The sequence below is a fragment of the Fusarium flagelliforme genome (genome assembly GCF_020744385.1).
Source record: "Fusarium flagelliforme strain FIESC 12 MPI-CAGE-AA-0113 chromosome Unknown B0J16scaffold_5, whole genome shotgun sequence".
Classification (NCBI taxonomy): domain Eukaryota; kingdom Fungi; phylum Ascomycota; class Sordariomycetes; order Hypocreales; family Nectriaceae; genus Fusarium; species Fusarium flagelliforme.
In genome coordinates, this window is record NW_025763507.1 from 291,916 (window position 1) to 310,811 (window position 18,896).

Genomic DNA, 18,896 nt, shown 5'->3' on the forward strand with positions numbered 1-18,896 from the left:
ACACACGCAACACCGGTGGACGGACGGAATATTTTTGCTGATCACGAGGCCAAAGCGTTACTTTCGCACCATCAAAATTCATCATCTCTCCCAACCAGGGAGGTAACAGGAGAATTGTCTAAGGCTTAGGCTACTATAATAAAGTAGCCTAAGTGCTAGTTTAAGCCAGCATAAAGTGACCAAATAATTTCATCTCTTATACCTCTAGCGGCCAATTCTTCAAATACCCTGAATCCACCCAGCCCACCTTATTTAACTTCAGTGTTTTAACCTTGACATTGGTGGGGAACAGGCCAGCCACCCCACTAACACACGGACTGGCACAGGTTTCAGATACTATCAACATCCCCAAGGTACTATGCACTCGTAGAATCATCGTTTTCAGGCCTTCCGGCAAGAATGATTCATTTGAAATCATGCGAGACACAGGAAATCAAGCCGAGATACCCCACAGTGAGTCCTGCTCCTTGATATTGACGAGGTACTTATAGAACTAAATGATAGCATGATGTCTGACTGAACTGTCATTAACTTCATTGTCTCTCCTGTGCGAACACCTGTCCAACTTTGTTTAAGATGCTAGACGCCCAAACTAAGGTAGCGTTCCTCTCTCCTCTCGATCAATTAAACTCTTCGTTTTATTTGCGCTGGTCCCTGGTATTTCACGTCAAGGATCTGGAGAAAGCTGTTGATAGTCTTTCAAGAGGGCTAGAAGCTGTTACAACGAAGGTACCATATCTCAAAGGGCGTATCATCTACCGTACAGAAACCTACGGAGACGAGACCTCCTCCATTGCACGAGCTGCGGTTTCTATGACATTTGATGATCCGGATGTGTTATTACGAGAACAACGTCCTACAAATGAATTACCCAGCTTAGCAAAGATGAAGGAAGAGAGTGCACCAGCTCATCTTTTCTCTGATGATCTATACTCTTTGCCTACCTTCATAGATACTGCATCTAACGAATTTCATCCTGTATTCGAAGCAACATATACCCCAATCGAAGGAGGTCTGATACTCAGCATGTGCGTCCACCACGGCGTCATGGATGGCCGAGGTCTTGCGACGTTGACAAACCTTTGGGCCTTCTTCGCTCGTCAGAACGACAACAACCTGCCGCCAATTTATCTTCCCGATCCCGACGAGCCTTTTACACGCACGATCAGACTTGCCGCATCTGCAAACGACACTGTAGATTGTGGTAAAGAACTGGGTTTTCAACATTATCAGAATGACAGAATACTCGGACAAGACATCCCTCCATCGACAAACGCCAGCAGGAAAAGATCAAGCAAGATATTCACATTTTCAGTTGATAAGCTCGAGTACGCCAGAAGCTTGCTGGCAGATAACTGCCATGTCACGATAAACTCCATTTTGAGTGCTGTGATCTGGTGCAATGTTACACGTATACGCTTATCACGTCGACCAGAACAACCACCCATACCATATTCACGGTTCTTTCAGATGGTAGATGGCAGACGGCGGTTAGGGCCAGCAATCGATAAGCCAGGGCCTTATCTTGGTAATGTCGTGCTTACATCAACAGCTGATGTTGCACTTGACGTATTAGCGACGACTGGTGCTTTCGACCATGACGAAATCCCTTTGATGGCGCCGATAGCTCAAGCCATTATTGATGCATCGACACGAGTCAATAAAGAACACATCAGTGGCTTCTTGGAAATACTGCAGCGAGTACAGGATCCTACAAGTCTTGGTGTAGGTTGCATGAGTCAGCATGGGATCGACTTTATTTCATCCAGCTGGGCAAACCTACCGCTCTATGAATGTGACTTCGGGTCAGTGCTTAGTCAAGGTTGTGCAGAGGGAACGGGTGGTAGGCCAGCTTTTGTGCGGTATCCGTATGTCGACTATGCCGATGGTAACATGATAGTACTCCCAAGACGAAAATCGCCGACTGGTAAGGATGAGATTATTGAAGTATATCTTATGTTGGCAGAGGATGAATTATTGGCTCTATCAGAAGATGCTAGGTTTTGTGGCTGGTTGAAAGAAGAATAGGCTTGATTATCAATTCTCAACACCCCAGCAAAGGCGCCTGCATGCGATGGTGATACTTCTTGAGGCTCTTGATAGCGCGTTAAAAACTGCTGGCAGTTCATTCCGAGGCGGCGATCAGATAGGGTTTTCGGTGATATCTATTTAAGGTTTTTAAAGGTCCGTCATCAACTCGTACAGTTCAAATCAGCACAATTGTTTTCGCTGATAATTACATTTTGCACCGGGCATTATGACTCCTTTTCCCACACATGACCTTTTTCTTTTGCCCTGCCCTATACACAAGGTCTGGGCACAGCATAAGTGCCTTGATTGTTTGCTTCGATCTGGCCTTTTTGAGGCGGCTCCATTCATATGTGTGTTTCAGTCCAGGATTTTGATTTATGTGAACCTTATGGGGAGATGAACTTGGAGATTGTGTAAGGCTAGGTAAGAGAGTTTGTAGTCCATTGTGAAAGCTTAAAGAAAAACGATAAAGTTCAACTATATTTTTCACCGATGACTCATGCATCAAATTTACAAAAGCCACTTATGTACTTTTCTATCATCTACCTGCTGTAGAAGCAATCCCAACTTTGCAAAATCCCTCTTCTTAACGTGTCACCGAAAGCTCCCCGTTCAATCTGGAAGCGTAGTTCTTAGAGAGCACAGAGCAAACAACACATTTACCAAAAACCCACATATCACGCATTCACTATGTCACGAAGACGTATTCAGCACCGCGTACCGCTGCCGTCAAGGGAATATCCATGTTGTGATTCTTCTACTGCACCAAAAGCATTTGCAATACTTTATGAACCCGAGGAGGATCTAGAAAGTCACGAAATCCTGCATCGCCTCCGAGGACAGCTTGAAGAACAGCACCGGACGCAAATATGGGGCATGTGGTATCATCATTCATTCGAAATGGCCGACCTACCTCAACTGCAAGGCGATCACGCTCTCGACTTTTTCAACAAGACTGTTCCGATCTATATAATGAGAGGCGACAGTCAGAAACAAGGACCCCCCTCTTACTTACTTCTTGCCGTTCTTCACAACTACATCTACAGGAAGTGGTTTTGTCCTTATCGTACAGACATTGAGCGGAGTCAGTTCATTGTAAAGATTGTTAACTGTAAAGATCAGCCCCGTTTCGACTGACGACGCTACTGCTGTTGATGTAGCCATGGCTCTTCGCTCGACTATACAAACGCGACTGCTGAGTCTCCCTCCCAAGCAATTTTATACCATCCCAGCCTTGTTCAAGGCCCTTGTTGTTATTATACCATCGCAAAGCTACCGCATTTGCAGTTCTATCGCCAATATCTCAGCGATGACGGTATTGGTCCTCCTTACTAGCGAGAATGATGGTCTGAGCAGCTCTATTACCTTCGACTCGATCGACGACCAAGCTGAGAGAGTTAAAGTCCGTGGCATGTCCGGAATCAGAACGAAACTAGAAGTTGCGGTAGATTTCATCATGTCCTTGGAGAAACGCGAGGTCGCCGCTTTCGGTCCGCAACCAGATCCTGTTTCATCAACAGCTAGGGACACTGACAATAACTATGCAAGCTCTGATGAACACATGTACGATTATGATGAACGAACTGCCATGAGCTTGGGTTGGAGATATGGGGCGATCGTTGGACCCAGCTCTAAATGGGTTTCCGCGGCGAGGTATCCCAAATGGACTGGATCCGGCGCCCGCGCAGACGCTCGGCTATCGACTCGGGAAGAAATGTTCTGGTGGTTTCATATGAGCCAGTGTACTTGTTATAAATCCTAGGACACTAGACGAAATTGTGTAACTGGAGATCGGGGTTTTGGACGGCTTTAGCTCTATGTATTGGGTCTAAAAGGATAGGCTTTTATTCGCGCTTCCGAGGCCTAATTCACTGGATTCTTACTTTAGAATCCAGTGAATTTATCCCCACTAGGGTATTTACTCTCGTTAAGACACCCCTGCACAGCGTAATTTACAAAAGAACCTAAAGAAACAGTTCTTAGTTCCTTTTGAAGGCTCTTAACGCGCGTTGGTTGGTGCTTGTTGGCTCATTGCAGGCAGCAGTGCAAAAAACGAATTGATTTCCACTGTAACGTGCCATACATGGGGCTCGGATAAGGGTATGCAGACCCCCGAACCAACAACCATCGAGCTAACGCCATTATGAATGTCACGCTTTCTCCCACAACTCGAATGAGGGAATAGTTGAAGAGCGTGAAAGATATATGAACCCCACCACTTCCCTTGGTATTAACGATTATGACTCTTTCCAGCCATCAAGGTTAATGAAGTTGAAAGGAATGACAATGCCTTCGTCTCCCCAGGATGACTACTCCACTACGGACATCGCTGCAACGCTTCTGGCCTTTTACCAGTTTCTGACAACACTGCACTACGACGCAAAGCACCTCAAGATCCCGCCACCGGAGGGCTGGCCTGGTCTGGATCCTTTGCTTGACTATCTTGGTAGATCAGAAAAGGTCGGCGAAGTGATGAAGCACATTCCTTATTTCCACAATGATTGCAAGTCGAACATTCACTACAAGTCTCGCTTGGTCGACTATCCAACCCTGCCACGGGACTGTTTCGAGGATGTTATGGATTGGCGGTTGAACAGCGATAACAGGACATGGTCAACCCGGAGAGAAACCTTTGTGGATTTCTACGACTTCTTCCCCCTCGCTCTCGGTCGCGAAACATGGGGTCGCCACATGTGGCTGAATGTCAGAGACGGGGAGATCATGCAGGAAGACAATAAGGTGCAGGACGTTGAGCCGGTCGATCTAAGAGAGTACCTGAATGGGTTGAAACAAGCCTACATCAATCTTGACCTGATCCCTTGTCGAGGAAAATTGATCTTCGAGGTAATAGATTTCAATGAGCTACCTGAAGGACAAAGGGTCACGGAGGACGAAGTCATTGCGCAACAAGGCGATTGGGGAACGGATCTGGATATTCATTATGTCAAACAGCTTTATCGGGACTGTGGATGGCCCGATGCCTTCAGAAGGGATGAGGCTTTTGATGCAGTCGATGCGATCATGGATAAGATCAGAGACCATCGTTACGAATGGGAAACTGATGATTTTGATGGCGGTGGCGAAGGACACTGGTGCTGATAGATGTATATACAGCCTTTATATTGGCTTATCAGTGAAGTCGCCAAATCCCAGCTTTCCGTTTCCTATAAGGCCTCTCCGGGGACTTGATGCGGTCTTTAGTGTTATTGTCACTAAACTTATAAATCTTTTTACAAAAGCTGCCTGGCTTTAGGACACGATTAGATAAGGCTTTTGAAGATATTTAGACTTTGTACGGGGCATTATGGTTCCTTTGGCTCTAGGACACTATATTTTGTCGGAATCATAGAAGTCATAACCCTCGCATGTCCAGTCAATCGCCTAAATGCCATTGACACTAACTTTGAGAAAGTTGGCATCCTTCTCAAGCTTCTCGCGCAACGGTCCACTCTTCAACTCCTCCACGTCCCAAGCAGCCCAGACAAAGCGGCCGTGGAGGAAGGTAGCCTCCGGAGAAGCAGCCCAAACGGCGAAGGAACCTGGGAGATCCTCTAGTACTATTGTTAGCGGATGTATGTAGAGGTTTCGAACGTCGCTTACCATGGTCCCAGTTGGCAGAGTTAGCGTCCATGCCATATTCCTGAACTCGGAGACCTAGAATAGAGCCCGGGTGAAAGTTGATGATCTGGGTCTTGGACGGGTTCGTCTCGTCTGCTATCTTCTGCAGCAACAGGGATCCAGAGTTCTTGGTCAGGGTGTAGGCGCCCGCGTCGATGCCGCTGGTGAAATGGTGGATAGCGCAGGAGGAAACATTAAGAACATATCGCTGTGAAGGTTTATTAGCATGTAAATATGTATCAAGGATGGATACTTACGGGTCCATCTCGGATCCTGGCTTGCTTCTCAAAGAGTTCGTAAAACTGATGCAGGGAGCGGACGTTAACTATGAATTGCTCCCAGACAACCTCCCAAGTTTGATCCGTAATTTTTCCAGCGATCATATGAGCAGCGCTTAGCACAAGGACATCAACATGGATGTTGTCTTTAGCAAGATCGTTGAAGAGGGCATCGATGCTGGAAGGGTCTGCAACTTGGCACACACGGCCATCATATCTTGCCTTGCTCTTGCCTTGAACTTCATCGGTGAGACTTTTGACAGCAGACTTGAGCTTTTCCTCGGATCGCCCAGTGATGATAACCCTGTCGGCGCCAGCGAGGCCGAAGTTTCTGGCGATGGCATAGGCAATGCCAGCTGTGCCTGCGGTGATGAGCACAGTTTTTCCAGCCTGTGATAGTTCAGGGCGAGTCGGTAGGATTGCATCGTAAGGGCGATTGTGGATGCGCTGCGTTAGGGGAATGGTTTTGAACTCCATGATTACAGAGATGTTGGATTTTCGACGATATGATGTAGGTAAGCCTTGGTTTGTTGACTTTGATCATGTAGTAGCTATTTTTTATTCATTTGACAATTTTCTAGCTATTTATATGGATAGACTCTGTTACCCTGCGGAGATTGATATTGGCATTTTGAATTACTTGGACCCGTTCAGCTCATAGTCCGCACTTGAGCTCAATATGTGGATACATAGTACAACCTTTTTGTAGGTATTGTGAATACAGATCGGGTTATCTGCACGCAAAAAGCTATGTGTTACAGTAGTCGTCGGAGTTAGGACTTAAGAACGCTAGTATGGCAGACTTAAAGTCCATGCATTCGGGCTTTAAGTAGAACCCGGCACTTGAAACGGCGGACTTTATACGAAAATTCTCCACAAAATGCGGAAAGTATAGTTCAATTTTCCAGGGTAGGCCGACACTTCGTTAGCTTGCGGACCTTGACCTTGCCATCATTATGACTTTGTAAACCTTGCACTCAGAAGGTTACTACTATTTCCAGGCGGTTCAACGGCAGAGCTGGTCCTAATACCACCAGGAATCTGGAAAGTGACTAGGGTTCATGCTCAGTGGGGAAAAGGTGTGGATTGTACTGCAGAATATTATTTCTACAAAAGTATCTTGACTTGAAAATTGAAACTGAAGGTGGGGAAAAATCGTCGAACGAAACAAAAACCCTCTTTCTATCCCTCTTGAACAATCGACGGTTATACATTGGCGTGACGGGGACCGTCGCCTCAGCAGATAGACAATAGAGGATCCTGCCTATCTCTTTGCAACCGTTGCTTAGTTCCAGACGGTTGAAGAACCGGCACCTCTCTGTCCGCTCACATCTGTCTCTTCTTGATCCTCCGTCACAGAAGCCATAAGCGCCTGCTCTTCATCTTGTCCTCCTGATTGATTATGACAGTTCGGGCATTCGTGCGGAGTACCAGCTACCAGCGTCTTGACGAAATTCTGCATCTTGTTTGTACCCAACAACACAAGCAGCGCTAAGTAAAAGTGAAGAAACATATTGAAGATCAGCGGTGTCGACGAGTAAGCCACCAGGAAAATCTTCCCAGTATCGTGTTCGCGATTATGTGTCCATGTGAAGATGAGGATGATGAAGGATAGAATCGCAAGGGAAATGTCCGCGATGAGACAGTTCCAAGGCTTGGTGATGGGAGTATCAGGTGGGAGCTTGATGTGTGCGCTTTTGCGTCTGATGATCCATGCCATGATGGCGGAAGATGTGAGGAGGAGGATGGTGAAGATGGCAGTGGGGCGAAGCATGACGATGAAACGGATGAGGTTGAGAGGTAGACCGATGGCAGCTGGGTAGAGAAACAGGACCCTAGCCGGGTGGTTGACTGCCGGTGATTTGCCGCCTGCCATGATGAAGTGTATTTAGTTGTATGGATAAGCGATGTTTTTATTTATTTTATTTCGTTGTTTGGTACAGAAACGATAACTCGGCATGGGATGAGATAGTACTTATACTCATTGTTCTAGTCGTTGCATTATAATTAACATGCACAGCCACGATTATCCGCCGATGAGTATAGTGGAGGAAGATCCATGACATCGTCAGATCTCCAAGTACGTGTTGTACTAGAATTATAGATTCTGCTGTGGCTTCCGAATTGTAGAAGTGGCGTGGTCCTATCATTCTCGCTGGCGACATGTAAGATATGGGGCTGACGGTTCCTTAAATATCTGCCTGAAATAGGCAGTCAATTTATTGGCGGCGTAATCCTTCGAGGCAACAGAATAAGCTTGGTCTTAACCTTTCGGACCTTCCCTAAAATGATATCCATCGGGTAAGATATGGTAATAAGGTACGCATGTTATTTTAAAGACACGTATCTCAATTCCTCCTGTATAGGGTGGCATCTCAAGAGTGGCGGCTGGTGCGTGATAACAATAGCTTTTTCTCATCGCCTGACAACATGATGAGGTTAGTCAAAGGCCTGTAAAAAGGTTCTTCGAGCGACTTGGATTATATAAGTGTTCTACTGCACGTAGAAGTTGCCATCCTTCTCAAGCTTCTCCTTTGGCAATGGCGAAGCCGAGACCATCCGACCCTCCAGTGACGAGGATAGTCGTTTCTTGAATTTATTGGCTATTTTTATCAGCGCTTATCTAGATCTCAAACACGGAGGTTCACGTCATGGTATTGTCAATTGAATCGACTGGCGCGTTGTCCATTTCCTTCTTCCGTAAACCCTCATTCTTTACGGATAATGTGATGAAAGAATTCACCAAGGAAATATCCCGACCTCTTGGCATATCTAGTCTTCTCCTCGCTCTCAAAATCAATCCAGACAGATCCAAATCGATCCGAAAACCCTGCAGCCCATTCCCAGTTGTCCGTAAACGTCCATCCAAAGTACGACTTGATCACAACACCCTCCTGCGATGCCTTGGCTACCTCGGTCAGGTAGCTCTGGTAGAAGTCAATTCTGAAGGGGTCCTCGAGGACATCGTTTGGACCCTCAGGCTTCCAATCATTCTCGCCTTGAGCTGTGGTGCCGTTCTCAGTGATGTAGATAGGTACACCGTAACGATTCCAGATCCATCGTAGCAACTTGGCCCAGCCCCAAGGCGTTGTTCGCAGCCAATATGTGTCACTCATGGGCCCTCTCCATTGACCTTGCTTATTCTCGTCAAGCTGATCAATGTTTCCCTTATGGTCGTTAATATCAGCTGGCTCGTCGCGGTGACGCACATAGAAAGCTGAGTAGGAATTCATGCCATAAAACTCTGAGCTTCCAAGGACAAGTTTGCTCTCTTCAGGTGTGAAACGAGGTAGACGATCTCCAAGCTGAGCACGCATCGACGCAGGATAGTCTCCCGTCTTGTATAGAGGGTCTGCGAACCAGGCAATCTCAAACTCTCGAGCACGCTCTGCGGCTTCTTGGTCCTTTGGATCGTCGGCATCCCACGGCTCAGACCAGTTACCATGCAATGTGATCATAATCTTGCCTTGCTGGGCAGGCTTAAACTCGCGCTTATACATGTCTGCAACGTAAGCATGCGATACAAGCTCTGTGTGTCCGACAATGAAAGGTTCCGTGCTACTATCTCCTTCTTCATTGCGATCGCGGGAGCTTGATCGTGCGGGTGCGTGTACGCCAGCAGCATATCCTGCAAGTGAATAGACGCCAGGCTCGTTGTATGTGATCCAATTCTTGACGCGATCACCGAATCGCTCAAAGCAAACACGAGCATAGCGAATAAAGTCGGGTGTATAGGCATCTTTGTTCAACATGCCTCCGTACCGATCTTCCAAAGCCTGCGGAATGTCCCAATGGAAGAGGGTAACAAAAGGCGTAATTTGGTTTGCAAGAAGCTCATCAATCAGTCGGTTGTAATAAGCGATTCCTGCTTCATTTATAGGGTCATCCTTTCCACCAAGTGGGATGATCCTTGACCAGGCGAGGGAAAATCTGTAGCCTGTAGCTCTGTACTTGCGTAGCCACTCTACGTCTGTCTTGTAAAGTTCATAGGACCGCACGGAATCGTCTCCAGTGCTTCCATCCTTTACTTTACCAGGAGTATGGGCGAACGTGTCCCAAATGGATTCTCCTTTGCCATCTTTATTCCATGCGCCTTCAATTTGTGCTGCAGCCGTAGCCCATCCCCAGATAAAGTCAGAAGGGAGAGCGCCCTTGATAGACTCGTCCAAGTTGGATTGGGAAGTCATTATGATACACTTTTAATAGAATGATCAGTGTGAGAAGTCAAGGGATGTACCAGAAGAGAAAAACCATCCTTCTTTTCTATTGATGTTGTGTCGTCCATGATCAAGGGGGAATTGCATGCAGAAAGTGGACCCTCGCATTGGCTCATGATCCTTCTTGTCTACGCGTATAGAGTTGATCGCAAGCAGCATATGCATCTGATTTTCGCACGAATGGTGATTAAGACGGATAATTCGCAACATCGGCCCATAGCACCGTTTACCCGTCGTACCGTCCAGCCCCAGGTTATTCCCCCAAACCCCGCAATGGCCAGGATAGCAACAATTTCAACAGAAGATTGAGAGCTAGGCGGCGCTAATATTCCAGAAATGCTATCGTGCAGAAACTTGAGAGTCCAGAATCATGGTTTCTGCTACGTCAGTATGGTTTTGAGAGCCTTGAGAAAGTCGGTTATATCGGCAACAGCAACAACGGCATTCATTTCACAGGACCGTTGACCAAATTCTTAACAGAGTGACTAGACCTGCTAGTATTCATCATTTCGTTTATCTGTTGCAAAGTTTTGCGGTTCCCTTTCCTTGATGCTAATACAATTAAACATGAGTGACTGTTTCGCCCTGACGAGCACGTCTCTTGTCCTCCTTGTCCGAGGCCCATCTAGCATCTCCCATCTTGATACTCAATTTGATAGGGTTAGTGCCCTTGGTTTCAAAGATATGATCAATTTCCTCCAAGTTCAATTTGCTGGTTTCAGGAAAGGTAAAGTAGGCTATAATAAGCTGGATGAAGTTGTAGCAGATATAGACTGCCCAGATCTTGTATCCGATCTTATTAATGCCAACCGAGATACCGTAGTTGTGTACAACACCAGCAGCACCCTTGGAATCGTCAGCATAAGTACGAGGGAGTGGGGGTGCTCAGAGGATCCTTACCTGGAACATGGTGTACAGGGCCATACCCTTTGCCCTCAGCGGAAGCGACAGGAGTTCAACAGGGTACAAATTGTGCATGGTCGCAATGAAGGACGCACTGCAGACTTGAAAGAGGAAGATCCATACGACAGTGAGGTAAGAAAGATATTTATCTCCTTGAACGTCTACTCGCCAACTGGTAATAGTGACAGCTGTTTGGGCGACGATGATGGAGATCAAGCCTACGAATATCAAGGTTCGTCGACGGAAGTGCTCAATGATGTAAGCACCAAAGAGTGTGAATACGAAATATGTCGCGGTCGAGCCAAGAGTAATGCCCAAGACATCTAGTGACTTGGTGATACCGATGGTTTGGAGGGCAGGGTCCAGGTACAATCCAATAATACCGCCACCTACAGTGAGTTAGCAAGAGGCAAGGCTACTACAAGTGATTCTTTATTCTTACCGTTCCATTGCTGGAATACGGAGTAAAGAGCAAGGACAAATGTTCGGAATCCTACAGCCCTGGTGAAAAAGACACGGAAGTCCCATGTGGCGCGAAAGCCAACAGCGGATGTCTCGATCGACTCGTCGATTTGAGAAAGCAGGACATCGACGAATGGGTGGTCGATGTTCTCAGAGGAAGTAAAGTACTCAGAGATCATTTTGCGGGCTTTCTCTCTTTGCCCTTTCATGACCATATAACGAGGAGACTCAGGGCAGAGCCAGTAAATGGTAACGCAAACAAAGAGAGGGAAGATGGCCTGGATCAGGAAAGCAACTCTCCAGCTCCAGTTGCTTTCCCAATGGGTGAAACCCATCATGATGCCAATGACACCCAGGGATCCGACTTGAAAGAAAGCTCCAAAGATACCGACGATGCTGTAATTTGTTATCATCATAATGAAAGATATTGGCCATCTGGATATTCTAGACTTACTGTCCACGAAGATGAGGAGGGGCAACCTCAGCAATGTATTGGGAACTGGTGCAAAGAGCAGTTCCAAAACCAAGCACAAAACGACCAAACATAAAGACTCTAACATTAGGCGAGAAACATTGAATGATGGACGCAACGATGGTGAGGAAACAACCGATAAAGTTAACGGAGCGTCGACCTATCTTATCTCCAAGACTGAGAAATGGAGCACCGCAAAAGTTGCCAATAGTCATTAGGGCATTAATAACACCCAGAGTAGATCCGCTGTTCTCAAAACCAAAGTAAGAATGCCAGTAGTCATTGGAGTTGATACTGCTGATGACACCCCAATCGATACCGTACCTGCATGTTTCGATTGTCAGTATATTAACAAGTGGGAAAGGAAATATTAGTAAGAGGACAGGACATACGCAGCTTGGTTTGCAGCCATGACCATCATGAGCAAACAGATACGGAAACCAGCCTTGGATCTAAGTCTCAGAGCCTCACGCGACTTGGTGATTAGATGATCTTCAGAAACTCGCGCCGTGACCACGTCGTCCACTGCAACGCCAGACTTTTCCGCATCAGCTTGGACATCTTGATAGATGTTGTGATGCTCGAAAGACGCTCTTCTGGCTTGAATAGGCATCTTAGTAGCTCCCTTTTGAGATGATGGACTAAATATTGGGCCAAGAATGCTAGAGGAGATGCAACGAGGATCGATTGTGGGTCAGATCCCGAATGATGGTATTTATATCAAGGCTCCAATGCGACACTTCCAATGTAACGGGTGCTTCAGGCACTTGGCAGTATGCACGCCAAAGGTCTCAAACAGGCAGGTGTGCCCGATGTTAAACTGATGGGATCAGCCGACCCATCCATTGACTGATCCTTAACGGTGAATTTGGCCCAGATAACATGACCATTATCAAGATGGCACAAAGTACCATCAACTAGCTCATGTGTTTTGCAAACTTCCCCTCATATTAGGCTAAAAGGTCTTGTTCTAGACCCCATGCGTGGTCAATAATCACAACTCAATCCATTGCAGAGTGCAGGAGTCGATGTCATTGCTATGGAATGGCGGGTAAAGTTGGCGCACTTCTCTCCCAGCCATTGGCTGAATTCTCTCCTATTTCTGGGGTTGGGGCACACCCTATCAACCTAAAGAATATTTCCTCGAATAACGTTAATGCAACGCTACGCTACCCCGACTTTTACTCGGGTCACAGCGGCACAGATTAGGCTTTATGTTTATACTCGTATAATACTTTTTAGGACCTGCTGTTTCTTCTCTCCGCGCTCAACTTTCCAATCTTTCAGACAAGCCTTCTTTTGTCTCGTTTACTGTCGATCTCGCACTTAGCCGTTTGTCACCATAGCTCAATTCTACTTACATAGCCCAATGCGACATCGTCAAGATGGCAATTCAAACTAGTTGACCTGACAGAATCCCTTGATAGTTACATGCTCCTCGCCATCTCCAACATCCTCATCGTCCAAGTCAACCCGCCAATTCGTTCTATTCACCACAGCAAGAACCTTGACATTAGCTCCTTGCAGAGCCATCCTACTAAGCGAATTCAGAATTGCCCGTGCACCCTGGCGCGACCTTCTTCCGCTGGGCGACTGCTGTTGGACGTGGCTACAGCATCTATCAACACGGTCTAAAACGATCCAGACCTTTTTATCCTGACTAATCATCTTAAAAACCCTAGATACCACATCTTCCAGAGCTTTCTGCTTGTCGCTGTCTTCCTTGGCTCTCTGATACCGACGGAGCTTGGCGAGTATCTCATCAAGCTGCGTTTGGTCTCGGAGAATCTCCCTGTTGAGGTAGAGGATTTGGTAAATCAGTGACGAGATTACATGCAAGTGTTCTCGTGTTCCTGGCGGCCAAATAGGTGAAAGGTGTATGTATCGGTCGTCAGTCGTTTGTTGATAAGGTCCAGAGCCACATGCGATGCCCAGCAATTATGGGCTCCGTCGAATTCGTTCTCTCACGAGATGACAAACATTCCAGAGCTTTTCGACTCACGCCAAGCCTTATACTTCTGGTCAGTTGTAACCTGGCCCATCTGCTGAATCAGCTCTTGTTCGCCGAGCCATGTCTTTGGCCAGAACTCTGCCTCGACGTTTCGCTTGTGGGTGTCCAGTTCGCCATGGTGATCCACCCAAGAGAAATCAGGGATGTTGAAAAGGGGGCTGATTTGATCCAGCATCATCATGTCGTTGTTTTCTTGTAGCGCTAAATGGGTTAGTCGTTGCTCAAAGTGATGCTTAGAAGCTGTACCTTGAATCTTATCCCGCAGTCCCTCGTTGGTAGCTTGTACCTCCTCAAGCTTTTGCTTGATGATATCCACATTCTTGCCAAGTGGCTCATCACAAAAAAGCCGAACATTAACCACGACCTCTTTCACGAGGTCTGCCTTTTGGGACAGTCAGTTCCGGCTTGTGGATGTTTGTATAAGGCGACCCGATTAAGTGTCAGTAGGAGAGTGCAAGCAGACTGTACAACTCACGAGAACTTCCGTGGGTGTAGAACTCTAGAGATTCAATGGAGTAGTTCACGAACGCGGCATAAGTGTTAACAATAGATCGGTCGAGTTCGTGGTCTTCACTCTAGATGTGTCGATACATATTGATCCTACTCTTTAGAAGCTATGGGTCTCTACCTATCATCTGTTATGCGAATGTGTCGGCCCAATAGCGCTCACCCTTCTGTTCTGAAACCCATTTCTTAGCCTCCTCCTCACTGCACTTCACCTGCTCAATTCTGATCTGGATTATAACTTTATCCACGCCGGAGCCAACAATACCAGCGCCGCAGAAGTACAGCGCAGCATTACGGCGGAAAAGCTCTAACACTTGCTCGCGGTCATGCCAGATCCGGTCCTGGACGAATGTACAGCCCTCAGACTGCTCGTTAGCGTGTGAAAAGGCACGACGTACAGATACGACACCACGCTTTTCCCATTCGTCAAACTGGTCACGGTACATGTCGTCTTCATCTGGGGCATTCATGCCGTAGAAAAGTAGAGCTGGGCCAATCTTGCGCCCTGCTTCCTGCTTTATCGCTCGTTCCTGAATGAACGCACGGAAAGGAGCAAGACCAGTGCCTGCACATGCCATGATCATGGGACGTTCGTCATCTGCGGGCACATTGAAGCCGGTCCGACTTGGTCTCAGACCAACTTGCACAGTATCCCCTACGGAGAGACGCTCAAGGTATGTGCTGCACACCCCATGAAAGTGACCACCCTGGCTTCCAGATTTCGGAGGTGCATCGATGATTGAATATGTCAATGTACAGACCGATGGATCCGCAAGCGGACTAGACGAGATGCTGTACTGCCGTACCCGCATGGCCGGAAGTGAAGCTAAGAAGGCACCAAAGGAGAACGAAGACGAGGGGCAAAGCTCTAGGATCTCAAGGAGGGACGTGGCTGACAGAGTCCGTGCGTCGCTTGCAATCCTATCAACAGCTGCAGTTTCTTCTTCGTCTGAGATTGTCGCCTTGACAGCTGACAAGGCTTTGGCAGTGATAGGCTGCGACAACTCTACCATACCACCTAAGATATCGTGGGCACTCAATTGCTGACCTTTTGGAAGCGATGTGATGGCTTTGGGGTCGATCGTCAGCATGGCATCCCATGGGAGCTTGAATCGCCGGAGCACCCGTTGGACAATACGGGACGAGTTGAGAGGAAGCACAGCCAGATAGTCTCCCGTCTGATACGTCGTACCGGACGGCAAAGCAATACTCAAGTGACGCTTACGAGGAGCACCCGGCTTTTTTGTGAGAAGTTGGGTCTCAACGATTTGACCAAGTTGTAGTTCTTGCTTCAGCGCCCCGCCACGTTTCTGGGGATCAATTTGTACCTTGAACTCTTCCACACCCAGCGTACCATCATCCTCATTAGAGCCTAGTGAAGGCCAAAGTTTCCTCGTTGTCCATTCATCGAGAGCATCAAAGACATTCCCCTCGGTAACGTTCAAGGCCACCCGATCTGTCAACGGTACGCCTCCATTCTTAGCAAATGCCTCATCAACCAGGGTCGGCACTTTCTGGTATGTCGAGTACCACTCCTCTGATAGTTGCCATTAGTTCTCTATCATTTACTTGCCATAATCCAAATCGAAGATGTAGATGTTACAGAGTGGAACTCACTGTTACCCAGGCCAAAAACAGCGTACTTGACCCCTTCCACCTTGTCTTTCGGGCTGTGAGAAAGCCACTCAACAAAGTGAGCGGCATTGTCCGGGGGTTGGCCTTCATAGGAGGCTGTTACCACTACTAAAGGCTGATTCTTGTCGAACAGCGCAACGCCGTCGTCCATTGATACGGGCTCAGCCTTAAATCCATGTCTCTGGGCCGAAGCGGCGAGAGCGTTGGCAACGGCTTCGCATGTACCTGTATTGGATCCGAAGAATATTTGCATGGGTTTGAGGTTTTCTGTCGGTTCGGCTCCAGACACTTCCCTCTCCCTAACCTTACCCTCAGATACGGGTCCAGAAGCCAAAGCACCGGCGTGGTCGAGAAACGACTCGTGGCGCAGCCTAGCCTTCATATAGAACTCTTCCGGCTTGATGGTCAGGGCGGTCTTAATCTCCAATTGATAAGAGGGGTTCGCTTTGGTGAAATTGAAATTCTGCAGTAGGGTTGCAACAGTGAGAATGGATTCCTGCCACGCAAATGGTCGACCGATACATGCTCTGACACCGTTACCGAATGGCTACACACAGGTCATTAGTGTTGTCCCTCGATCGAATCTGGACTCGCTGCTCCATACCTTCCAGGACCCGGGAGGTAGTTCAGAGAACTTTTCCCCGACCATGCGGTCTGGTTTGAAGAATTCTGCGTCGGGTCCATAAACAGCCTTGTCACGGTGAAGACCACTGAGGAACACAGTCACTACCTGGTTGTCTTGGATCTTGTAGCGACCGCCCAAGACTTGGTCACCCTTGGCCTGCAAGGTGAACGCCGGCGCAGTTGGATGAAGTCGGAGCGTTTCGCGCAAACAGCCTTCAATGTAAGGGAGCTTTCCCATGTGTTCGACCGTTATGGGTTCTTTACCAATCACTGTGTCTATCTCAGCCTGCGCAGTAGCCAGTGCTTCAGGGTTTGCTAGCAGTTCATAAAATAAGAATGATAGCAAACCAGAGGTTGTTTCGTGTCCTGGAAGGCCATCAGTGAGTATTCGGAAACATTGTGTCTCGGCTTTCACAGTTCTGACAATGAAGCGACTAACCTGCAATGAGAAATGTGATCATGTTTCGGATGATGGTCTGGTCATCCAGAGACTCGCCAGTTTTCGGGTCTTTATTTTTGATCATAGCATTGAGCAAGTCCTTTTTGGCAGTAGGGTTCTTGCGACGTGAAGCAAGTAGCTCCTCCGCGATGGAAACGAGCTTGTCAATTTCCTCTTGGAAAGCCTTGTCTTGCTTTTTGAAGAACAACTTGGGAAGAGGTGGTCGTCTCGATCGAGTAAAACATTCAGCCAAGATGGTTACCATGCTGTTGACGAATTCGTGTTGCTCTTCATGGTAGAAAGAGTTGAAGCGAGTACCCATAGCGCAGCTACCAGTAAGGAAGAGTCAGTAAATATGGATGGTTTAATTGTGCCAATGGTGTTTCTCTCGCACCGCTATCTCGTTTGATATGCAATACTGTGTGAAATGACGTACATAGCGATGGAATCAAGTGTGAGACGAGTAAAATCGTCAGGAACATTGATGTGATGATCGGGGCCGGACCGCGCCCACTTAAGTACCATTTGTGAGACGATGTCCTGCATCTCTGTGTTAAAACTCTCGAATTAGCCCCAGAAATCATTGTATAACTCTTTGAGAATTAATAAAAACGTCGCGATAAGGAGTTTTACCAGGAAACATGTCTTTGATCGGCAATGGTCCAAAGGCAGGCATCAGAAGCCTATGAGCAAGCTCCCAATTATGCTCGTCTGGGATTGCAGTGAAGAGACCATCGCCAGCCAACTCGCGAACCTGGGCAAGTGGTCCAGTAACAGCTTTGACGAACCTGGACTCGTCGAACAATTCCTTGGCGAGCTCATAGTTGGCCACATAAGTCCGTTCACAAGGTAGGAAGAGACGGATAATAGGACCTAATGCAGAGATACCTTTAGTTAACAGTTACGATACTGTAACAGGGAATCTCACCGTGGATGGCAAATAAATTGTCTAGGCTCTGATTGGGTTTGTGAGGGTCAATTTCAAGAACGTTACCAATCAATGGATAACCCTTAGGAGTAGGAATGGCCTCCATGATGACTTAAACACAATCGATATCAAATGTAATAGATGTTCAGGTATGAATTGGAGCTCAGGTGCTTGTGGTAAGTGTTCAATGAAAGGGATAGGGCCTCGCTTTTAAGTCTTGAACTCTGTCGTATCAAGGCTTAGGTTTCTCCGGCTACGCAGTTGTTGTGTATCGGTTCATTGTAGCCTCAAGGACAGTAGTACACTCAAAACCGTCACGGAATGCCCGGTAACAGCTATTCCATTCTCCGACCTTACTGTTATTAGTATATCAAAACTGCAGCCAATAACAGACGGCGGAGTCTAACCGACAAGATCTACAGTACGGGTGAACTCAAGATTGACGCTAATGCAGGCGCCGAGGTGCTCCGAGACGAATGAGGTCATTACATCTGGCAATAAACAGTGTCATCCACGCACGTACAATATGAGTCTCTCAATATTCCTCACACTTTAAATCGCCACGGACTAGGGATTCGGAATTGACCAAAGCCGTTTCCGCCGGATTTCGGTATACTCAACATCATCCCAACCGACTAGACTAATGAGATAATCATCTCCTCTTGGGATTAGTCTTGATCCAATTCCACGAAACCTTAGTAGAGATGACGTTCAGACAAGGAGAGGAAAATTCATGGTGGGGTTTTGTCTTTCTTCAAGGCAAACGGCAGA

General features: G+C 47.2%; 8 protein-coding genes across 8 annotated transcripts; 3 read left to right on the forward strand and 5 right to left on the reverse strand.

Moving 5' to 3' along the window:
* Positions 1-576: 576 nt before the first annotated feature.
* On the forward strand, positions 577-2,028 carry B0J16DRAFT_400549 (acyltransferase; the record flags this gene model as incomplete). The annotated part of the gene is made up of 1 exon (XM_046132526.1): positions 577-2,028. One exon carries the CDS (start codon positions 577-579, stop codon positions 2,026-2,028), a length of 1,452 nt encoding a protein of 483 aa, XP_045980787.1.
* Positions 2,029-2,721: 693 nt separating this feature from the next.
* Positions 2,722-3,793, forward strand: B0J16DRAFT_385427 (uncharacterized protein; the record flags this gene model as incomplete). The annotated part of the gene is made up of 2 exons (XM_046131497.1): positions 2,722-3,080; positions 3,154-3,793. The coding sequence occupies 2 exons, from the start codon at positions 2,722-2,724 to the stop codon at positions 3,791-3,793; spliced, it is 999 nt and encodes a 332-aa protein (XP_045980788.1).
* A 524-nt stretch (positions 3,794-4,317) lies between these two features.
* B0J16DRAFT_356360 (uncharacterized protein) lies at positions 4,318-5,130 on the forward strand (the record flags this gene model as incomplete). The annotated part of the gene is made up of 1 exon (XM_046129470.1): positions 4,318-5,130. The coding sequence occupies one exon, from the start codon at positions 4,318-4,320 to the stop codon at positions 5,128-5,130; it is 813 nt and encodes a 270-aa protein (XP_045980789.1).
* Positions 5,131-5,412: 282 nt separating this feature from the next.
* Positions 5,413-6,404, reverse strand: B0J16DRAFT_356361 (uncharacterized protein; the record flags this gene model as incomplete). Its single annotated transcript, XM_046129471.1, has 3 exons — positions 5,413-5,582; positions 5,632-5,857; positions 5,907-6,404. 3 exons carry the CDS (start codon positions 6,402-6,404, stop codon positions 5,413-5,415), a joined length of 894 nt encoding a protein of 297 aa, XP_045980790.1.
* An 808-nt stretch (positions 6,405-7,212) lies between these two features.
* B0J16DRAFT_415571 (uncharacterized protein) lies at positions 7,213-7,803 on the reverse strand (the record flags this gene model as incomplete). The annotated part of the gene is made up of 1 exon (XM_046133532.1): positions 7,213-7,803. One exon carries the CDS (start codon positions 7,801-7,803, stop codon positions 7,213-7,215), a length of 591 nt encoding a protein of 196 aa, XP_045980791.1.
* An 832-nt stretch (positions 7,804-8,635) lies between these two features.
* B0J16DRAFT_270193 (glycoside hydrolase superfamily) lies at positions 8,636-10,114 on the reverse strand (the record flags this gene model as incomplete). Its single annotated transcript, XM_046123535.1, has 1 exon — positions 8,636-10,114. The coding sequence occupies one exon, from the start codon at positions 10,112-10,114 to the stop codon at positions 8,636-8,638; it is 1,479 nt and encodes a 492-aa protein (XP_045980792.1).
* A 591-nt stretch (positions 10,115-10,705) lies between these two features.
* B0J16DRAFT_385432 (general substrate transporter) lies at positions 10,706-12,594 on the reverse strand (the record flags this gene model as incomplete). The annotated part of the gene is made up of 5 exons (XM_046131498.1): positions 10,706-10,990; positions 11,045-11,436; positions 11,490-11,905; positions 11,964-12,305; positions 12,374-12,594. The coding sequence occupies 5 exons, from the start codon at positions 12,592-12,594 to the stop codon at positions 10,706-10,708; spliced, it is 1,656 nt and encodes a 551-aa protein (XP_045980793.1).
* Positions 12,595-14,630: 2,036 nt separating this feature from the next.
* Positions 14,631-18,231, reverse strand: B0J16DRAFT_356364 (putative P450 monooxygenase; the record flags this gene model as incomplete). Its single annotated transcript, XM_046129472.1, has 7 exons — positions 14,631-16,036; positions 16,117-16,681; positions 16,739-17,124; positions 17,198-17,526; positions 17,634-17,745; positions 17,831-18,070; positions 18,126-18,231. The coding sequence occupies 7 exons, from the start codon at positions 18,229-18,231 to the stop codon at positions 14,631-14,633; spliced, it is 3,144 nt and encodes a 1,047-aa protein (XP_045980794.1).
* Positions 18,232-18,896: the final 665 nt, after the last annotated feature.